The sequence below is a fragment of the Tenrec ecaudatus genome, chromosome 2, assembly GCF_050624435.1.
Source record: "Tenrec ecaudatus isolate mTenEca1 chromosome 2, mTenEca1.hap1, whole genome shotgun sequence".
In the NCBI taxonomy this organism is placed as follows: domain Eukaryota; kingdom Metazoa; phylum Chordata; class Mammalia; order Afrosoricida; family Tenrecidae; genus Tenrec; species Tenrec ecaudatus.
The window spans coordinates 167,623,620-167,646,913 of record NC_134531.1 but is presented as its reverse complement, the minus strand read 5'-3'; the positions used below and the strand labels follow the sequence as shown (position 1 = coordinate 167,646,913).

General features: G+C 41.2%; 1 protein-coding gene across 1 annotated transcript in view; it reads left to right on the top strand.

Annotated features, from left to right (window-relative positions):
- The first annotated feature begins 213 nt into the window (after positions 1-213).
- The window catches only part of TIMD4 (T cell immunoglobulin and mucin domain containing 4), a 63,891-nt gene continuing 40,810 nt past the window's right edge, over positions 214-23,294 (top strand). Inside the window, exons 1-5 of the mRNA XM_075542719.1 lie at positions 214-271; positions 4,121-4,462; positions 7,779-8,051; positions 19,871-19,954; positions 21,270-21,350. Coding sequence (XP_075398834.1) covers positions 214-271; positions 4,121-4,462; positions 7,779-8,051; positions 19,871-19,954; positions 21,270-21,350 — 838 coding nt within the window. The remainder of the gene's footprint in view (positions 272-4,120; positions 4,463-7,778; positions 8,052-19,870; positions 19,955-21,269; positions 21,351-23,294) is intronic.

The window sequence follows — 23,294 nt, the reverse complement described above, 5'->3', positions numbered from 1 at the left end:
CACACACACACAACTAGTGACCATGAGAAAAGTGCTCGGCACATTTTATCTTACATTCCAAAATGAGGGAGGGCATTCAGAAGGGAGGAAAGGGAAGATTATGAGGCTAAAAGAGAAATGAAACTACAAGGTCCCGCCCTGTCAGCATTAACACAGTATAAGAAATAGGCTTGGGACATACGAGCCAAGTCCTGGGTCCTGCCAACCGTCAAAATGTCCAAAGGGCCTCTCCTTCTCTGGCTGTTGATTGAATTGGGGCAGCTTTTTCTGAGTAAGTGTTTGGAGCCTTCTATGCAGGGCTTGTTCGCCTGTGACAGATTTCCATGCAGTGATTTGGGTTTAGTAAGGAACCCTGGTGGCTATGCGTTGGGCTGCAATTCATAAGGTAAGCAGTTCAAAACCACCAGCTGCTCCTTGGGAGAAAATAATTTCTAATTCCATAAATAGTTACAGTTACAGTCTCAAAAACTTACGAAGGCATTTCTGCCTTGTTTGACAGGGTTGCTATGAGTCAGCATCAACTAGATGGCAGCGAATGAGTGAAGGAGCCCTGGTGGCCTTGTGGGTTAAGCAGTAGTGGAATAACCAATAGGTCAGTAGTTTTAACCCACTAGTTGCTCCACAGAAGAAAGATGAGTTTGTGTGTATCTGGGAAGCCTATGGAGCAGCTCTTCTCTGTCCTATAAATTTGCTATGAACCAGAAGTCACTTGTCAGAAGTGGGTTGTCTGTTGCCGATGCCTGCTTGGCGCCAAACTCTCTGCCTCTTTGCCCTTCTCCATCCTTCCTCTCAAGGAGTCCCGGTGGCTGCTAACCACTAGGTGAGTAGTGCCAAGCCACCAGGAGCCCGATAGAGGACAGACGAGGCTTTCTACTCTCATAAAGAGTTAGCCTTGAAAATCCACACGGGGCAGTTCTACGTTGTCTTACAGAGTTGCTATGAGTTAGAATCCACTGAATGACAGTAAGGGTTTTTGTTTGTTTCTTTTCGATCCTTCATCCCTCCAATTTCCTGCTTTGGAAAGTCTCTCCTTTGCCATCTCTATCTGTATGTTTGTGTGTGTGTATATATATATATATATATATATATATATATATATATATATATATATATATATATATATATATATATATATATGTATGTATATCTGAGTTTTGGGGAGTGTACTGCAAGTTGAGTTCATATTTGACAATTTCCTCACAGTTTATGACATTAATTAACTTTATCACAAGATGATAACATTCTCTTTAATTGTATCCTGTTTGTTTCCTTTCCCGAGCTCAATTTTCCTGCTCCCTTACCTGGCCATTATTTCTTCCTCGTAATTGTTGATGTACGAGTCTAAAACGGGTGGATTTTAAGTAGGACATTGTTGTGGAGGATATGCTTTAGTGTGTGTGCACCCCCCCTTCTGCCTTTTTATACAGGGGGTTATCTAGAAACTGCTTTTAGGGTCCGAGTAATTTGTGCTCATATCAAAAAGGACCATTTAAGAAGGGATATGTAAAATAAAGGTTAAATTAAGGGGAAAGAAATGTGCCTTGTAGTGAGAATACAGGGAATTTGTTTTCTGGGATATTGTTATAATTCTTACTGTTCTTTTTGTTTGTTGGTTGGTTGGTTGTTCTGTCCTTTGGTGAATACAGCTTCCAGGTGAGATTGTGAGATTTCTTTGCTGCACTCTGTCATCAGGTTTTGGGGGTATGGATGTATACCCTTGGTTTTGACCTCCTACGCTCTTTGACTTCCCTGTAGGAGAGAGACCAGTGTAATGGGCTGAGTGGCAGTTGCCTCTTGGTCACTAATCTCTGGCCTTAGGAAATGTCTAGATTAGTTTTTGTTTTGTTCTGCTGCATGGGGATGAGATCAGTTTTAGTAGTCTAGGACCAGACAATATCTAATGTGCCTTGTAGTTTTAGAAGTGCTCGGTATTTAGTTATAATGTTTCAAATTTCCTGCAAGATGAACCACCAGCAATCCAGCGAAATTAAATGACAATTTTTCCCTCTACCCCTCTAATTCAGTTACAATACTGTCTTTCTTTCTCTCTGATAACACACATCCTCCGGTCTCCACTGACGTCAGGCTTTTCCTGCCCAGCCACAGGCCATGCCCAGCTCCAGAGTTCCTGGCTCCCCAGCAGCTTTCCATCAGAGAACATGCAACCTAGTGGTCATTGCTCCCCTAACTGCCCATCTCTCTGAATTCTCTGTAGGCTCTTGAAGAACAATGCTTTGCATTCTAACACCTCGTTCCTGCTTGGAGCACAGTGTCCCATTGCTGCTGAATGAAAACCATCCGTGTGATCGGTGTCATTTGTGAGGGAGCAAGGTTGTGTAAGACACTGTAGTTTGACTTGTGAGCATTGTTTTTTACTGATTTTTATCTTGTCCTATAAGGAGACAATGCCCTTTTCAGATCTTGATGACTTGATGACTTTCATGTGAATCCATAGGATTGTATCTAATTGCATCCCCCATCAACATAGAATTGTATACCATGAGGGGGCCATGGCTTAGCCTTCCCAAAGATGGACTGTCACATCGTCCCATGCACAGATATTAGAGTTCCTTGGGAATACAAAAGCTTAATTTGTTCACTGCTCTCCACTCTACCCACAGATGCCTTGGAAGAAAGCCCTAGTGATTTACTTCTAAAAAGTCAGCTATTGAAATCATGGGTTACACTTCTGCTCTGACACACGTAGGGTTGCCGTGAGTCAAAATGGACTCAATGTCAATAGAAGAAAAAGTGACTTATGTATGAGAGAAGGAGCTCTGGGGGTGTAGTGAGTTATGCTTTGGGCTACTAACAGAAAGGTCAATGGTTCCACCCCACCAGCTGCTCTTCAAGAGAGAGAGAGATGAACATTTCTGCTCCATTTAAGAGTGGAATCCCTGAATCCATTTCTAGGTCCCCATGTGGATTGAGCCTCCAGAGAATCTGGAGGATGGGGGATGGGAACAGCCTTGCTATCAGAATGAATTGGAAAGTGGATTAATGTAAAAACAGGTTAAATGTAATATTTTATTGTTTTTTCTCCCCTTTGACTTATTTTTAATTCACTCTAGATTTTATTATTTTCCACTTTCTTTTGGATTGAGGTTTGTCTGCAGTTTATTTCCTAATTGTTGATGTTGGGGAGTTTTGTATGTTTTTCTTCATATGGTTCCCAGAATAGGTAAATCTCTAGAGAGCGTGACCATGAACAGCTTCTTAGTGTTATGGCAGAGGAGTTTCAGTGAAAATGGGTAGGAAATAATAATGAGCACAGGAATGAAGAACATATTCTAAAATGGATTGTATTTATGATTAAACCCCTCTTTTAAATATGTTTATACCATTGAATTATATGGTATATGAATTATATGCCAATAAAAACTTAAAGTATTAAAAAAATAGAACAAATAAACATTGAGATAGAAAATTTCTGTATAAAAATGCAACACAATATATTTCTTTTAAATTTCATAGCATAGTGGCAAAGACTTGTAAATGGATAATTATGCTACTACTAATGAAAGATTTTTCAGCCTTGGAAACCCAAAGGGAGAGGTAATATTCCAGTCAAGTGGCTAGGAGTTGTAATAGACTCGGTGGTAGCAACTTTAGCTAGTTGGATGAATGAAACCTGTAGTAAACATTTGCAATACTCTTCTGGTTGATGCATTTTTATAAGGATGATCAAGAAGCAAAATTTCTAGGGCAACCTTAGGAGACATGTATTTTGAATATATAAAAAATAAACCTCTTCAATTGCCTCCGTTGTGTGGCTACACCCATCCACACTCTGGTTTCACTACAACTAACTCCATCAGGGTAGACCATTCCCTAGATCCACCCCAGCAGTGCCCCTGAGTCTTCATTTCCTTATATTCTAAATTTTAAAAATGGTTTATTGGATGCTACTCAAGATCCGAATGTCAAAGGCAACAAGGAGAGCAGGTACTGGTGAGACTAAAATTGAGATAGACTTCAGGGCACGGCAGAGTTTATGCTTCAGGAACATGCCCACTAGTGACTCACTTCATCTTCCTGCAGACACCTCTTGGAATACTCACGCTATGGCAGTTGCGAGATTTTATTACCGTTCAGCCTGTTTTCCCCACTTTCCTTCTAGCACAAGTCTCATCGGAGGTGGTTGTAACAGCATTTGTAGGTGAGTCGGTATTATTGCCCTGCCTATACCCATCCTGGTCCACAAGCAAGAACAGCATGTGCTGGGGCAAAGGCCAGTGTCCCAGTTCCAAGTGCAATGAAGCGCTTATCCACACGGATGGAACGCATGTGACCGCAAGGAAGTCCATGAAGTACAGACTTCAAGGGAATTTACAGCAAGGGGATGTTTCCTTGACTATCTCCAACACCAATGAAGGCGACAACGATGTGTATTGCTGTCGCGTAGAAGTGCCTGGCTGGTTCAATGACGTGAAGAAGAACATCCGCCTGAAGCTGAGGAGAGGTAAGTGAATGAAGGAACTGCGCTGGGGGCAGATAGTTCCAATCAGAGGGCTCACGCAACCCGCCCGCGATGAGAGAGGACTGTGGCTGCCTATGCAGCGAATGGGAAGACGGTCACATTTGAAAGGATGCCTGAGACTATGGGAGGCAGGATCTGGATCTGGCAGGAAAACCCCAAGGCCCTCGAGGTTGAAAGGGCACAGAAAAAAGAATAGGAAGCAAAGGGAAGGGTGGCTGCAGGTGTGTGTTAGGGGTAGTGGGTGGGGGTGGAGGGAGCAAGGCAATTAATTGCAGGGTCCATCTGAAGATGGCACTGCCATTTATCTAGAGGCTTGTTGCCTGCTAGCAATTCGGCCGCAGGTTTCTTGGTTTGTTTGTTTTTTTCATATTTTCTAATTTTTGCATGCACTACACTGATTTCTCACATGTTTGCAAAGCTTGCAAAAGCTCTTTTGAAACTGCAATGTGAGCAAATTAAAATGTGTCTTCGGCTATTTTCAGGCCATAAGCCAATAATGAGTTTGTAGCCTGTGGGAAAAAGATCGGGATACGGGGTTTTGAGACAGTCAAAGGCATTTTTAGGGGCGCTTCCCTGGTGGCAAAGTGATTGCGAACCCACCAGCTGCTCTCGGAAGAAAGACGGGGCTTTCTACTCCCGTAAAAAGTTACAGCCTCAGAACTTTTCTCTTCTCTTCTCTTCTTCCCTCCCCTCCCCTCTCTCCTTCCCTCCCCTCCCCTCTCTCCTTCCATTCCCTCCCTTTCTCTTCTTTGATTTCTTACCATTACTATCAGCTGCTTTTGATGAAATTCTGATTATGATGGAAATTCCTAAAGGTTTAAGCTGCATGGAGTGATGCTTATGATTGAACTATACTAACATGTTATATATGTTGCCTTTCATCAAGTCGGTTCCTATTATTGGTGACCTTATCACAATGAAATAAAACACTACCCATCTCTGCACCAAGCCTCTGATAGATTACAGATCTGACAACCTGTTTAGCAACATAAAAACATCTGGTGTCAGGTGGCTGACATAAGGTGTATTTCCTGGAATTGAACTCAGGGGTACCACATGGATGTCAAAAATTCTACCACTGAATCATCAATGCCAACAGTTATTACTTTGAATGCTTCTCTGGAGCACTGCTTCTCAAAGTGAGCTCTGCATGCCACCTGCATTGACATTACCTGATGGCTTCGGGGGCCCAGATCCTAATGATGTAGTCGTCTCTGGAGCGCGGGTCCAGGCCTTTGAATTCTTGACAACTTTCCCTGGGAACTCTAATGCACCCTAAAATCCAAAAACCATTGACATATGTGGTTCTAATTAAAGAACTTTCATGTATATATTTTCTCTCAACCTCTGTAGGAGGTATGATTTCTATTTTGCAGAAGAGTAAAATGATATTTATTGAAGTTAAATGACTCCAATCCAAGTCTTCTTTATTCAAGCTTATGAGAATTAGCTATTACTTTATAAAATACCTAGTGACTTTAATACCTATGATCCATTGCCAAGTTCACTTGGAATAAATGGTGCCTTTTTGATCCATTAAAGTGAATGTAAATTTGGATTAGTTCTGTAGAATAAATCCGGCTAATGAACCCAGAGTTAAATGTTTAAAGGGTGAGTTGTGTCAGCACAAATCTTTCATATCTGAAAGAGACTACATTCTCACCCTATGATGCATATTTTGGGTTACTTTTGATGCATTAATTGATTGATTGATTGATTCAGTCATTCGTGTCATCACATGTCTTTGAGTCACTAATGTATGACAGCTCCTCTCTATCAGCTTCTTGTAATGCAGTGGCTTGCCTGCACTATGATGTTGGAAACCATTCTCCAGGTATTCAAATATTAGCAGCATGAGCCATGGTGGACAGGCTGGAGTGGAAAGGATGTCCATCATAGATTCATAGATCATCACTGATGATCAGTGGCAACAGCTTAGCATCATAGCCAGTGCACAACAGGTGGATCGAAAGAGAACAGTGTCCAATTACCAACCACCATGGAGATGGCCAGGGACAGGCACCATTTTTTATTGTTACACAGCAAAACTTGGGAAATTCAGAGGCTGAGTGAGGCAGAAACCCACCAGAGAAGGAAAGTTCAAATATTTGCCACCAGCATGATGATAGAAAAGTGGTCAGACTCATCCTGACAAAGATGAGAAACTTGTGAGACCAGGAAAAGGAAGGCAGCCCTGTCAAGCTCCAGGTCCATGAGTTTCATTGCACACAGGGTGTCCACGGCACAGTCTCGTTGACAGCAGCTGAAAGCAACTACTCATCAGTGACAGCTGCTGTGCTAGGGACTGGCTTGTAGCAGAGAACAGAATAGAACCTGAACCAAGCCTAGTGCATCGAGTCAATTATGTCTCAGAGTGGCCGATAGGACAGAGTAGAACTGTTCCACCATGTTTCCAAGGCAGTGATCATAACGCAAGCAGACTGTCAAATCTTTCTCCCATGAAGTAGGTAGAAGGTCTAAGTTTCTGATCTTTCAATTAAGAGCCGGGCTCTTAACTACTGTGCCATCCGGGGTAGAGAACAAAACAGACACATGATTTTCCCTCTTGGAGATGAGAGTCTAGTGGGCGAAGCAGTTATAAAACAGTTACCTCCTCAAACACAAACAAACACACATAACAGTTACCGTACAAGTAAGTGTGCAGTTAATGACATGCAGTCAGTGAATACAAACAAACAAAACCAGGAAGAGTAATTGGTGGCCTCCGCACAAATCTTCCTTTTGTTGCAGCTCCACTGACCACACAAGCTGCAACCCTTTTGGCAGAGACATAAGGGTTTAAGTAGGAGCCACCCTAATGAACAGCAAGGACAGAAAGCAGCAGGGACAAAGTTCCTGCGACTGGAAGTTCACGGTTGTGTTCAAAAACCTAAAAGCCAGCAGGGTGGGGAAAGCAAGAAAGGAGAGTGGCAGCAAGATTGCTGTGAAATGCAGGTTCCGATGCGGGATGCTTGCTGGCCTAGGAGAGATTTGTACTGCACTGTTTGCCATAAGGGCAGAAAGATCCAGCAAAAGGTTTTAAGCAGGGGCTTACTGTCATTAGATTTGTACGTTTAAGAGATACCTAGCTAATGTGGGAAGACCGGATTGGAAGAGAGAAGGGTGATAAAACCCAGTCGTAGTGAGCATTACAAACCTGCAAAGCAATGACCAGCTGAGTGAATGAGGTCAGTGTAACGGAAACGGTGAGAGATGGATGGATCCCAGGCAGAGTGCTGTTTCTTTTCCTTTTCCTCGGTCTCCACTTGGTAACAGACTCATCTTCCGTGTGTTGCAGCCCCACCAACCACGCAAGCTACAACCCTTCCACCACCAACAACTACTCATCTAATTACCACCACCCGGACGGTAACACCTACGACTGCACACCCAACAACAGTCGTAACGACACCAGGCCTCCCAACTGTAACATCACTTCAGACCAGAACCTCCAGTGTGCTCACAACAACCATCACCACGTGCACTCAGACAACACTGCACCCACTTTCGGAGGTAGCCACCGATCTTCTGAGCACCAAGTCTGCCGCAGAAAGTCCCATTTCAACCACAGGTATTTTGTCCAATTGGCTCTTTCTTCCATTTTTCTCTTGAGATTTACCCTGGATCTTAGGAACAGATATTTTCTGCTGAATGAGTGTTTATGCTTCTGTGTGTGTGCGTGTGTGTGAGAGAGAGAGAGAGAGAGAGAGAGAGAAAGAAAGAGAGAGAGAATATGGTTTTGCTACTGTTCCTTTTCTAAATTTAATTTATCTTCTTGTTGAGGATATACCAATTCATCATTTTCTACATAAAAATTTAGACATTGATTACATTTATTCATATTGTGCAATCATTCTCATTTTTCTTTTTTGAGTTCATATAAAATCATTGCACCCTAAGGTTTGTGTATAGTTTCTAGTTTGTGTACAGTTTTCCTAGTTTGCATATCGTTTTTCTAATTAGTGTGGAATATTTTGTCTCATAGTAAAACCACCAAACCCACTGCCATCGAGTAAAATTGATTGACAGGGTTTCCAAGCCTGTACATTCTGAGAGAACATAAAGCCTCGCCGTTCTGTGCTGGAACAGCTGGTGGGATTGAATGGCTGACCTGGCAGTGAGGAGACCAGTAGTTAACTTGATGGATCACTGTGACTACTTTGACTCCCAGTAGATCGTTCTTAAAAGAGCATAAAGTCCAAGACATAACCTTTTTACTGATTAAGCTAAACTGTTGTTCAGTTTCAAAACACTGTAGTAGCTATTTTTTGATTTCGAGTGTGAAGATTATCTCAGCCAGCAGTTCCAGAGTTTCATCCATATTCCACTACTCCAGAAAGTTTAGAGCCCATGAGAACTTGAATTTCTATCTTGCATTTTCTTCCTTTGACCAGGATTCCTCCTAGTTGTCTTTGATCAGAATGCTCGGCAATGATAGTTGACACCATCCTGTTCTTCTGTCTCATGGTAAAGAAGGCAGTTGTTCGTGGGGTCAGTTAGCCACAAATTTCATATATTTCTTCTAGTTATGACTCTCCTTCATTTTCTCCTGGTAAATAGAGACAAACTGTGCCTTGGATGGTCATGGGGAAGTTCTTAAAGCTCTAGGCACCACAATAAACCAGAAGGCAGAACAGAAATCCTGAAAGCACTATTTGGCCAATTAAGTGATATGGTCCATGAAACTGTAACCCTACATTTCCTAACCAGGAACCAAATCCCATGAGATGTTTGGTTGTACATAAGCAAACTTAGATGCTACATCTTTGGTTTTGTTGGTCACTTTGTAAATATAATTATCCTATAACTTTTGCCAATCAATTTTTACAAGTATACATATTAATTGACAGTAATAACAGTAATCATTACTATCAGCCTACCCTTAATCAATGTGCTTTTTCCATCACTGACAACCCCCTTCCCATACCTCTGATAGCATGAATAATCTTTAGCCTCTACGTATTTGCCTTTTTAATCAATAAATCATTTTACTGGATGCTCTTATATCTCTTGAAACAATCCATACATCAATTGTATCAAACTCATTTATACATATGTTACCATCATCATTTTCAAAACATTTTCTTTCTGCTTACACCCTTGGTATTACCTCCTCCGCCCCTTCCTCCTCATGGATAAATTATAAATTATTATTATTTTGCTATCGTACACCATCCACTGTCTCCCTTCACCCATGTTTCTATTTTTTGTCCCCTTGTGGTGTGGGTTATATGTTGATCATTGTAGACAATTCCCAGTTTCTCACCCTTCTCCCCATCCTCATGGTATTGCTACTCACATTACTGTTCCTGAGGAGTTTATCTGTCCTGGAGTCCATGTGTCAAGAGCTTTTTTTTTTTTTTAATCATTTTATTAGGAGCTCATACAACTCTTATCACAATCCATACATACATCAATTGTGTAAAGCTCATTTGTACATTAATTTCCCTTATTCTCAAAACATATGCTCTCCACTTAAACCCCTGACATCAGCTTCTTTTTTCCCCCTCCCTGCCCGCTCCCTGCTCTGCCCCTTGTGAACCCTTGATAATTTATAAATTATTATTTTGTCATGCCTTGCATTGTCTGTTGTCTCCTTTCACCCACTTTTCTGTTGTCCATCCGCCGGGGAGGAGGACACATGTAGATTCTTTTAATCGGTTCTTCCTTTCCAACCCACTCTCCCTCTATGTTCCCAGTATTACCACTCACACCACTGGTCCCAAAGGGATCATCCGCCCTGGATTCCCTGTGCCTCCAGTTTCTGTCTGTACCAGTGTACATCCTCTGGTCTAGCCAGACTTGCAAGGTAGAATTGGGATCATGATAGTGGGGGGACGAGGGGGAGGAAGCATTCAGGAACTAGAGGAGAGTTGTATTTTTTTTTCTTTTCTTTTTAATCGCTCTATTAGGCGCTCATACAACTCTTATCACAATCCATACATACATCAATTGTGTAAAGCACCTCTGTACATTCATTGCCCTCATCATTTTCAAAACATTTGCTCTCCACTTAAGCCCTTGGCATCAGGTTCTCATCACTTCTACATAGCACCCTGACTGGCTCGTCTCCTTCCTGAGACTCTTCTGTAAGGGGATGTCCAGTGGCCTACAAATAGGCTTTGGGTCTCCACTCTGCACTCCCCACCACATTCATTATGGTAAGATTTTTTTATTTTGATGATGCCTAACACCTGATTTCTTCAACAACTCGTGTGGTCGCACCGGCTGGTGTGCTTCTTCCATGTGAGCTTTGTTGCTTCTGAGCTAGATGGCTGCTTGTTTACCTTCAAGCCTTTAAGACCCCAGATGCTATATCTTTTGATAGCCGCGCACCATCAACTTTCTTTACCACATTTGCTTATTCACCCAGTTTGTCTTTAGCGGTTGTGTCAGAAAGGTGAGCATCATAGAATGTCAATTTAATAGAAAAAAGTATTCTTGCATTGAGGGAGTACTTGAGTGGAGGCCCAATGTCCTGCTACCTTAAAACTAAACCTATAAATATATGCTCACAGATCTATTTCCCCATCCTTATATATAAATATATTTGCATATATACATGTCTTTATCTAGACCTCTAAAAATGCCCTTTGCCTTCCAGATCTTTCCTCTATTTCCCTTTACTTTCCTCCTGTCCCACTATGATGCTCAGTCCCCACCAGGGTTTCACCAATTCCTCTTGGTTACATTACCCTTAATCATGCCCTACCAGGCCTCCCACACCCTCCTCACCACCGATTTGGACCACTTGTTGTTCCCTTGTCCCTGGGTTTGTTAACACCACTACCTTCCCCCCCACCTCCCTCTCTCCCATGTCCCCCTAGAACTGTTGGTCCCATTGTTTCTCCTCTAGTTTGTTCATCCAGCCTATCTTATTTAGACAGACCTGCGGAGATAATAACATGCACAAAAACAAGACAGAGCACAACCAAGCAACAATATACAACAAAACAACAACAACAAACCAATGACACAAAACAAAACAAGAAAAAAAAGCTTGTCTGTACCATTTTACATGTTTCAGTCCAGTTCGATTTGTAAGGTCAAACTGTGGCCATGATTTGGAGGAATATTGTGTGTTCTGTTGGTGCTATTCTGCATCCTGACTGACTCAGTCCTTCCTTGTGACCTTTCTGTGAGGGAATGTCCAATTGTCTACAGATGAGCTTTGGGTCTCCTCTCTGATCCCCATCATTTGACACATCACAACCACAGAGACTGGTGTGCTTCTTCCAAGTGGGCTTGTTGCTTCTCTGCCAGATGGCTGCTTGTTTAACTTCAAGCCTTTAAGACTCCATATGCTATATCTTTTAATAGCTGGGCACCCTCAGCTTTCTTCACCACATTTGCCTGTGCACCCATTTTGAATTCAACAATCGTGTCTGGAAGGTGAGCGTCACAGAATTCCAGGTTATTAGAACAAAGTGTTCTTGTGTTGCAGGAGGACTTGAGTAAAGACCCAATGCCCATCTGCTACCGTAATACTTAGCATTTACATACATGTGCATAGATCTACATCCCTTTAATATATCTATATATTTACATAGGTGCATACCTATATTTGTACATGTATAAATGCCTTTTGCCTCCTAGCTCTTTCTTCTATTTGTTTTTACTTTTATCTTGTCCCACTATCATGTTCGCCCTTCATTCAGTGCTTACTACTTTCTCTCAGCTACTTTGCACTTGATCAACCCCACCAGGCATTCTATGCTCTCTTGGCCATCAAATTTAGATCTCTTATTGTTCACTTGTCCCTGGGTTTGTTAGTATTTGTCTTTTCATATCAGTGAAGACATGCATGTGTCCTTTTGTGATTGGCTTATTTCATTAAGTATAATGTCTTCAAGCTCTATCCATATCCAAATCAAAGCTTCATTTGTCCTAATAGCTGAGTGGTATTCCATTTTATGTTTGTATCATATTTTGTTTATCCGTTCATCTGTTGTTGTTAGGTGCCATCAAGTAGCTACCCATAGCTACCCTATACACCACAGACTGAAACATTGTATGGGCCTGTGCCATGCTCACAATCGTTCCTTTGCCTGAGCCCCCTGTCGCAGCCATGTGTCAGTCCATCCCGACGAGGCCATTCCTCTTTACCAAGCATGCCCCTACCCTTTACAAAGCATGATGTCCTTCTCCAGGCACTGCTTTCTCCTGGCAAAATGTCCAAAGTATGTAAGAGGAAACTGTAACTTACTATAGTTTGTATTTTTTCTCAGTCCTAACCATCTTAGTCGGAGTGAAATTGTTTCTCATTTTGGCTTCGATTTGCATCTCTCTGATGTCTAATGATGCTGAGCATATTTTCATGTGTTTGGCATATTTCATGTGTTTCATTTGATTACCTTCTTTGGTGAAATAACTGTTCAAATTCTTCTTTGGCCAATTTTATGATTGAATCATTTGTCCTTTTTTTGTGAAGTGGCTGGAGTCTCATATATATTTCGGTTATTAGATTCTTGTCTAATATATGCTTTAAAAGACATTTTCTCTGTGGCTTGTCCTTTTTGATAAAATCTTTTGATGAATAATTTTTAAAAATCTTTACAAGGTCCCATTTATTTAGTCTTTCACTGTGTGTGTTTTTTGTTATGACATTAGAAAATTCATTGTTGAAAGCTAGGCCTGACAGCATTGTCCAATGCTTTTTATTCTAAGAATTTTCTGCTTTTAGTTAGTGCACTTAGGTCTTTAATTGATTTTGAGTTTGTTTTCATGTATGGTGTGAAGCTTGGTACTTTTCACTTGTCAGCATGTGGAAATGCAAACATTCCACCTCCATTTATTGCAGCGATGCTTCTTTCTTCAATAAACTGTCTTAGCACCTTGTCACAATCATAGTTGTGTGACTTTCCTTCCAGATTCTCAAGTCCCTTCCATTAGTCCATATGTATATTGTCACGTTGGTACAAGACTGTTTTGATTATTGTAGCTATACAAAATGTTTTAAGATCAGGATGTGTGAGTCCCACTATTTTATGATTTTTTAAATATTGCTTTCGCTATTCACAGCCTCTTTCCATTCCATATATAGTTGAAGATTGGTTTCTCTATTTCTGTAAAGATGACTGTTGAACTTTTGATTAGGATTGCCTTGAATCCCAAATAATTGCTTGGTATTGACATCTTAATAATGTATAGCTATCAATCTATGAATGTAGACTATCTTTCCATTAGTTAATATTTAATTTCATGCTGCCTTTCATGATTTTACTATATAAACCTTTCATATCTTTGGTTAGGTTTATACCTAAGTATTTTATTCTGTTAGATACCATTGCAAATTGAATTGTTTCCTTAACTTCCTTTTCAGTTTTCTCCTAGGAGAATTTTGTTTGTTGATTTTGTACCCTGCAACTTTGATAGTTTTTTTTATTACCTCTATTTTTTCTTGTACTCTGTCTGAGGTTTTCTATATATGGGATTATATCAGGCATAAATAGGAAACTTTTTCTTCTTCTTTTACCAATTTGAATAACATTTATTTTGTTCTGATTTTATTGATCTGGTTAGGACTACCAATATACAATTGAATAGCGGTGGAAAGAGCAAGCCCCCTTGTTTTGTTCCCTGTTTTAAGGAGAAGCCCTGATCATGTATGCTCTCAATCAAATGGTGGAATTTCCCTTTATTTCAATCTTCTTTAGCGTTTTCTTTAAGAAAGTGTAGTGTATTCTCTCAAATGCTTTTTATCTGCAGCCATAGAGAAGATCACATATTTTGTTTCCTTTCATCTATTGATGTAGTGTGTTATGTTGGATGATTTTTTTAATGTTGAACCATTCCTGTATTCCTGGACCGATGCTCACTTGGTTATGGTACATGACTCTTAATACATGATTAGATTTTTTGCCAGTATTTTGCCAGTATTTTTACATCTATGTTCTTAAATGATATTGGCATGCATGTTTCTATGGTGTCTTTGTCTGGCGTGGTATCAAGGTTATGTTTACTTCATAGAATGAAAGAGGAAATATTCAGTCCATCTTTATTTATATTTGGGGAGATTTTAAACCAATATTTCCCAAACTGGGTGACACCCTGTGGGTTGCTGGAAGGATCCAGGTGGGCTTCAAAAGAGCAGCTACCTACTTTGTCCTGGATTGTATGCTGTAGTACAAATGATTTTAACTTCCATGGGGGAGACAAGGAAGTGTTTTCTATTTTAGACAGCCACCCCTCACCCCTGAAAAGAGCTAAAGAAGTTTGGGAATCTATGGTTTAAATAGTATTGGTGTCAAATAGTTTCCAAATGTTTGATAGGAGTATCAAGTAAAGCTATCTGGTCTAGGACTTTGTTTTTATGGGGGACGGAGGGGGTAAGTTTTCGATTACTGATTTGATCTCTCTACTTCTCTTTACTTATGAGGGATCCATTGAGACATTATATTGTCTCCTGAGTTAATTTGGGTAGGTTGTGAGCATTTACCCATTTTTATCAAGGTTTTCCAGTCTGTTGCTACACAATTGTTAATAATATTGTCTCAATTCTCTATTTCTATTGGGTCAGTTGTAATGTCTCATTTTTCGTTTCTTGTTTAGGTTATTTGAATCATTTCTCTTATTTTTCTGGTCAATCTAGTCAATCTCATTTTATTGGACTTTTCAAAGAATCAACATCTGGTTTTCCCTATTGTTTTTTAAATTTTATTTATTTCTGCTTGGATATTTGTTATTTCTTTCCTCCTGGTAAGTGTATACTTAATTTGCTCTTCTCTTTCTAGTTCCTGGAGTTGCCAAGTAACTCTGGTGATTTGAGGTTTTTATTTTTCATTTCTAAAGTTGGCATTTATTGCTCTAAGCTTTCCTCTGAATATTGACTTTACTGCATCCCACAGTTTTTCTGTTTTTCTTTCAGCTTCATTATACTCTAAGAAATTATTTTCATTTCTTCCTCAAGCCATAGATAGTTTAATAGTGTAATTTTTTATTCCTATATGTTTATGTATTTCTTAGATTTTTCTTCTCTATGAGTTCTAGTGTGACTTCATTATGGTCAGAGAAAATACTTTGTATGATTTCAGAATTTTAAGCTTTACCAAGACTTACCTGTGACACAAAATATTGTCTGTTCTGGAGAATTGTCCATGTGTATTGTAATAGAATGTGTATTGCATTGTTTGGGGTGGAGTGCACTACATGTGTCTGCTGATTTTAATTGGTTTATTGTGTCAATCAGGTTCTCTGTTTCCTTGTTTCCTTCTTTTCTGTATGGCCTGTCCAATATTGAAAGTAGCGCATTGAAGTCTCGAATTATTATTTTAGTACTCGCTGTATCCCCCTTCAACTCGATCAGTGTTTGCTTTAATTATTTAAATACTGTAATGTTAGGTACATATATATGAGGTGTTTTTTGAAAGTTTGTGCAAAAAGTTCCGTATCTTTAAAAAAATCATTTTATTGGGCGCTCTCGCAGCTCTTATAACATTCCATACATCAGTTGTATCAAGCACATCCATATACATTTTCTATAAGGCTTTTGAGTTCACCTCATATTTATGATTGCTGAGTCTCAATTAATTAACCCTTTACCACTATATAATGTTCATTTTTATCCATTTTGAAGAATTTGTTTCAAAGGTTATATTATTTGATGATATTATTGCTATTCCAGCTATCTTTTGGTTATTATTTGCATGGAATATTTTTGTTTACGTCTTTCCTTAATTATTGAATTGTGCTCATTCTTGTTTTACATTTGTCATATTGTTCATCTCTCCCCATTTCTAGATGCCCTTTCACTCCCCTTTTGATTTGCACTTGATAGTCATTGCTTCTCTGTTCTTTGTTTGTCTTGCGATTCTTTTTGCTGATATTGTTTGTCATGAAGATTTCTAAGGGTTTTATCAGTTTTCCCCAGTATTTGGTGGTTCCCCCAGCATTGCTTTCTGCAAGAAACTCCTAGGTGGGCCTTTGCCTTCTGTTCCCTCTCCCTCTCTCTAGGTTGTAGCTCCTTCTCCATCTTGATTTACCTGAGATTCAAAGGTTGCAGATGTCCTTTTTCAACTTTCAGTCTCTCAAACACACGAGAGAACATGCTGGGATCAGTCTGACCACCTCCATTCAGGAAAGATATTATGCACTAACTCATCTTTCCACCAGGGATACAATCGCCTTCCTATGGTTACATGCCTCTTTCATCTACTTCTGCAATATTTTTTTTTCAGTCAGAAAACCCAAGCTCAAAGACTCCTCTCCAGGTGCTGCCCTCTGGCTTTGCCCAAGGGTCCTTTCCCTGTTCTTTGGGCTGCCTCCATCTGGCCTGGCATCTGAAGGGGCACAGGCAGACTTCCTTCCCTTTCTGAAGGGTGAGCTAGCGTTCTCTAGAAGAGACCTCTGCAAGATGTCGGTCTTGTTGTGTCAGAGCCCCACTGACTCTCTGGTGTTTGAAGGAGCAACCTCTACATAGATGACCCGCCTCCTGACTTTGCCTCAGAAAGCCGTCTGTAAGAATGTATGTCAGCTCAGCAGCTGATGGGTACCAGGTGAAAGAGGTCAGCAAACTCCATGCAGATCCCCCAGGGCAACTGCCTTGTTGCTATGAAGGTCCATCACATCGTACAGTGGCTGTGGTGTAGGCTTCATTTAAGACGTCTGCTCTGAACCGATTACAAGGATCTACGTGCGACCTCCTCCCTGGGGGACAGACAACAGAAAGGGGGTGAAGGGAGATGCTGAATAGGGCAAGATATGACAAAATAATAATTTATAAATTATCAAGGGCTCATGAGGGAGAGGGCAGCGGGGAGGGAGGGGAAAAAGAGGACTTGATGCAAAGGGCTTAAGTGGAGAGCAAATGCTTTGAAAATGATGGGGAAAAAGAATGTACAGATGTGCTTTATACAATTGATGTATATATATGTATGGATTGTGATAAGAGTTGTATGAGTCCCTAATAAAATGTTAAAAAAAAAAAAAGGTGTCTGCTCCTTGGCACAAAGAGCCTCCTTCAACAGTGCTCAGTGCTAACTGTAAGGAGGAGCAGACAGACACACATGGATCTCTATTCTGTCTTCCTAGTTTCTGAGTTCTAATCGACAGGATGCACAAAGAAGCAGGCAGATTGATAATGATCAGAGAAGGCTGCACTGTTGAGATCTTCCATTGCATTTTGCAGCGACCTGGAGACCAATAGTTACCAAGTGGGGGAGAGCACATCACATTCTGGGCAGATCCCCATGGAGATCTGCCTCATTGCTAGGAGAGTTCCCAGGTGGATCATTGCAACCTCCACTCAAGACCCCTACTTCCACCCAAGACTCCTACTTCCACCCAAGACTCCTACTTCCACCCAAGACCCCTACTTCCACCCAAGACTCCTACTTCCACCCAAGACCCCTACTTGCACCCAAGACTCCTACTTCCACCCAAGACTCCTACTTCCACCCAAGACTCCTACTTCCACCCAAGACTCCTACTTCCACCCAAGACCCCTACTTCCACCCAAGACTCCTACTTCCACCCAAGACCCCTACTTGCACCCAAGACTCCTACTTCCACCCAGGACTCCTACTTGCTAACATGCAGTAGCTTCAGTCAGCACTGACAGAAGTGAGGACAAACTCTCCCTACCCAGAGTGGTTGGTCCTGTTGCTTTCAGAGGCTGGAGTCTCTGCAGGAAACAGGGAGACAGAGTGCTGGCTGTAGGAGAAGTCTGAACTGCTGGGCCCCTCAGTAACAATTCACAACAGGACTACAGGTGATAGTGTCTAAGTGACGGAGAGGCTGTCCTGTTCCAAACACACGTGTGGGAGGTGTTTCTATGTTATGCTAGCTGCGGTGCCGCAACACCTACCAATACCTACTTCTTAGCACACGGTAGCTTGTCTGCAGTCTAAAATAGGCTTCGGACCGACCTGAATTGACTCTTTGAAGTTTCTCCTGTAGATCTCAGAGATCTGTGCTACGGTGTGTGTAGGAACCGGGTCAAGGGACGAGGGCACACTTCACCGCACAGGTCTTCCGTGGCAGTTATCCGTAGGCTTGCAATAAACAGTGCCTGCTTAGAAGATGAGCCGCCATGCTCCAAATGGATTTCTAAGGAGGTCTACCAAGTTCATTTTCAGGCAGGAGCATGGGGTTCTGCAGGAACTGTGGTCATTAGAAGTCACGGTTGGGGAAGTACTGTGAAGCTGTTTGTTAGAGTCAGTATCCCAGTTCACAACAGCCAGTGGTCTATGTGGCTGGGGGTGGGGGGTGGGGAGCAGATATTCAGAGGTGGTGGGAAAATACATTTTCCTGTGTGACTCATTGCTGATTCTTGCCTTCTGAAGTTCCCTACTTCTTTCCTCTGCTCCCTGACTCAGACTCCCTTAAAGTCAGCACTGTTTTTGTGTATTTGTGAGGAAAAGTTAGAGCAATGATTTTTTTATGTTGTTTTTTCCTAGAAATCTGACCTTATCTTTTGTTTATAGTTCCTCCTGCCTTTTCTCCCTTTAAATGTTTTTTGTTTGTTCCTTTTAAAAGTCAGCAGTTTTGGTTCTCTAGTTGACCTCCCGTTAGTGTTGCAAGGAGATGTGATTGAAGAACCGGGAAAGGTTATTTTGGGCCAGACTCTCGATCCATCCCGCTAAGAGTTAAGTCAGCCTGGGCATTAGTGATTAGTTGAAGAAAAGCCTTCTAGGCGCCTCCAGACATCCCCTTTCAGGAAATTGATTTTAATCCTTATTTCTTTTTTTAGTTTCTTCTGTTTTCTTTCTTTTTAAAAAGTGAAATTTTCATAACCCTGGACTTGTACCACTTTTTGAGTTATTAGCTCCGTTGTTGGGGGAGTACAGTCAGGCTCCCACGTGTTTTAACTTCATCTCAATCACGGTCATTGAGCACATTCTGACAATTGGTGGCACTATGGTACAGAGTAGAACAGCCTTTTGGGGTTTCTGAGGCTGAGAATCTTTGTGGAAACAGAAAGCCTCATCTTTCTCCCGCAGACGAGTTGGCAGGTCCAAGCTGCTGTGTTCAAACTGCTGATCTTGTGGCTAACAGCTCAGTGTGTAGTCTGTTACACTGCCAGGGCTCCTTTGTATTTGAAGTAGGAATATTGAAAGCCAGTCATGGGTTAGCTTCTCAGTAGTTTCTACTGCCACAATAAAAGCATCATAAATTAAATATCTCTACAGTGCAGTATTTGATAAATCTATTATACTCCGAGTAGCCACTCAAAATCTATTATTATGATGGTCTTTTACTTTCAAATAATCATCTTAAAACATATTTGTAGCTGTTTCTCTGATGTCCAAATCACCTGTAATCTTTGAAGAAAGCCTAAAATATGCAGAAAAGCACAGAGATAACTACACAAAGAGCCCAGAATCCCATCACTCAGCACAAACATCACTATTTTTACAGCACCTTTTATTAAACTTTCCCCCCCTCTTCCAGGATCGGAAACTTTCCCTCTCTCTAGTGGCTCCCAGAAAAGTGCTGAGAGAACTTCTGAAAGCCCCACCTCACTCACATCAAAAGGTATGCCCCCACTTGCTCTTTCATTTGCTTTCCTCCCCCGAGGAGCAAGGAGAAGGAGATCTTGAGTAAAGGTGTTATTGAATCACGGGCACAAGAAATCCAACTGGGAAAAGTTGGCATCGGGATAGCATTTCTTTTTCTGGATCGTTTAATTATTGTTTTCACAACACTTTTATTGGCATGTAATTTACATATCATGCAAATCAATAGTTCAATCATTTCAAGAAGAATTGTACATTCATTATGTTTGGGCTCCCCATCCGCCCCATGGTTAATTCGCCTTTAAATGAGGCAATTTGGATCATTTCATTCTTCACGGTTCTCTTTGCTCTGACTCAGTCAGCTGCTGAGAACCCGGTGCCCTCTGTTGGAGCTGATGGTAGAGAAACACAGACAGACAGATCGACAGACAGACAAAGAGAGAGAGCAAAAGAGAGACTGATTCTTGATTGACACGATTCTCCATGATATTGCATCTCTAGAATATTTGCCTGTACACTGTAGACAAGGTGGCGGTTAGCTGTCCATGTTAGCTCCAGACACACCAGTCGCTATCGCTAAGCTCCCTGAGGGTTGTACTCCCTTGACTCAGTGGTTTTTTATAGGCGAGAGTGAATTATTTCATTTATTTGTCTATTCACCCATCCATCAAACATACCTCTAGGAATTTACTAGGATCTGGGGGCAGAGAAGACCAGGAAAATAAGTCACAATCCATATCCCTGGGGGATTCTGGATAGGACTTTGTGAAATTGACTCCTAGTTCCACCATTTTTTTATTGTGGATCTCTAGGTGGTTTTTCCTCCAGGTGTGTTGTCAGGTAATATAACATCGATGGGCATTATAGACTTAGATGAACGCCTGGCACATTCCTAAGCACTCAAATATAACCAAGCACCTAAAGCAGCATATAATCTACTAGAGAAAAGCAGACCAACAGAGGGGAAAGATCAACGTGTGCCATGGCATGATGAGTAAAAGGGTGGGGAGGGAGGGATTCCTGTGTATGGTCTGGCTTCACTTTGCCGGGACTTGTCTGCTGTGCGACTTTGGGAAAGCTACTTACTCCTTCTGGTCTTCAGTTTCCTCATTTGTAAGATGGGTATAAGAACACTGATCCAGGAGGTTGCCTCTGAGGATTAAATGTGACAATATCCATGTATCATTTAGAAGAGCGACCAGTGCATAATAATTGCTCAATAAATAATTGGTCTTCCTTTTATGGTAGAAGTCAGTATGGGGGTACTAGGACTCCAAGTGGGGAGACAAACATTGTCCTAAATTAACTTTCTTGTTTCCTTCATTTTTCCAAAGATTCCAAAATTTGGATTCTTCATTCAACATCTCAGACAGCAAGGAGGAAAACGAGTCAATCAGTGACTTCTCAGCTCAGAGGTAAAGAAGAATATGGTACTGTGGGTTAAAACATCAGGCTGCTACCTGCAATGTTGGTGGTTCAAACACACCAGTTGCTTCGTAGGAGAAAGACGAATCTGTCTTCTTCCATCAGAACGGACTCAAAGACAGTGGGTTAAAAAGTTAAGGAGGTTCTGTTCTGTAAGTGCTTTTTAAAATTGGCCATAGGGGTAATCTGTCATATACCTGTTTGTCTTGGAATTTGGCTATTTTAATTCCACTGTGATCGCATCTATGTCCTTCTCCAAGCTGGGTTGGAAGTGAAACACCCCTGAAAGCTCAAAGCCAGGGCCTCACAACCTCTGCTTCATTTTAATCTCTTCTGCTGCACTAGTCCATTTTTTGCTTTACTTTTTTTACTTAAAGTTAGAGATGTCAACAAGAAAGTCCCTCTTCACCTAAAATTATTATATCTTAAATTACCCAAATATTACACGAATGCATCTTTGTTAAAAATACCCCAAACTGTCTAGTTGTCTGTGACTCAAAGCAGCTCTATCAGACAGAGCAGATCTGTCCACAGGAGATTCTGAGGCTGTAGTTGTTAAGGAAACAGGCTGCTATGTCTTTCTCCCACACAGTTGTTCGTGAGTTCGAATGCTGACCTGTTTATCCACTGAATACTTAAATACCACACAGCAAGGGTGCCTGCGCTTTTTTCAAGGATAGATAAAAATAGAATTCCCATTGACTACCTGTCCTCAATTCCAGCTCCTTCCCTTGAGATACTAACTGTCACCAGTTGAGGATGGTCATTCAGATTTGTTTTTATTCTCTTACATGTTTTTACAAAGTAACACATAGGTTGGGTTTATAAATACCATTCTGTAATATGTTCATGAAGTTTTCCATGGCTAATCCCTCAGAAAGTCACAACCCCTTCCTTCTTCTCAGTCACCACGTTTGGCAAAAGAGCATGAAAGAGAGAGACCTTGAGGAAAAGGGCTGCCGCGGTGGCTCCGGCAAAGGGCTCAGACAGCAATGGGGCAGAGACGGTGTTGGCCCGGGAAGTGTTTGTTCTGTTGTTCCTGGAGTTGCTATGAGTTGGAACCAATTGATGGCACCTCACAACAATGCACAGCATTACATTAAATGGAAGCTTCTGAACTCAGCTGTATTCACTTAGCATTATAGATTGGATACATTTTTATCACTCCATGTATATACCCTTACGTCAAATTGGTGCATAATGTGGTTCGATGGTAGAATTCCCATTTTCCATGTGAGAGACCAAAAGTCAATTTCTGGTCAATGTACATCATGGCACCACCTGCTCGTGAAGACTTATATCTCGCTAGGATGCTGAAAGACTTTCCAGGCTGAGGCAGACTAGGAGAAAGGTATAGTGATATGGTTGGGGGTCAGCCATTCAGTACCCTCTGTGCCACAACAAGCACTCCGTTACTGACTATGAAGACGGTATAAGACTTAACAACATGCTATGTGACAAGCTCACATACATTGTCCACTGCCTACTGAGGGGACATTTAGATTATTTCAAGGTTTCATGATTCTAAACCATGCTGCCGTGAACATCTCTGCGCATGCGTACCTCCCCAATCATTCATACAAGTAGTTCTTGCTGGAGCACTGAACAAAAAGAATTGCTGAAAACAGTTTAATATGAACACATGTTTATTTCTTATAGAAAGGCTGTGGTAACCCCCGCACCCCCCACCCCTCAGAAAATCTGCTTTTTCATTTCCTCGCTACACTTAACATTACCATTTTTTTTTCAGTTTTCTGAGAAGTAATTATCTTGGTATTTTTACTGAAAGTCTTAGTAGTATCTTTCTCTGTGTTAAAGAGCCCAAACAGTCTCTGTAAAACTCTGTGAAGGAGGCCATGTAAGTGAGAATTTGAGAAGGCAGACAAGAATGAGTAGAAGAAAAGTTTATCGAGTTAGAAACAGGAGGGAGTAGA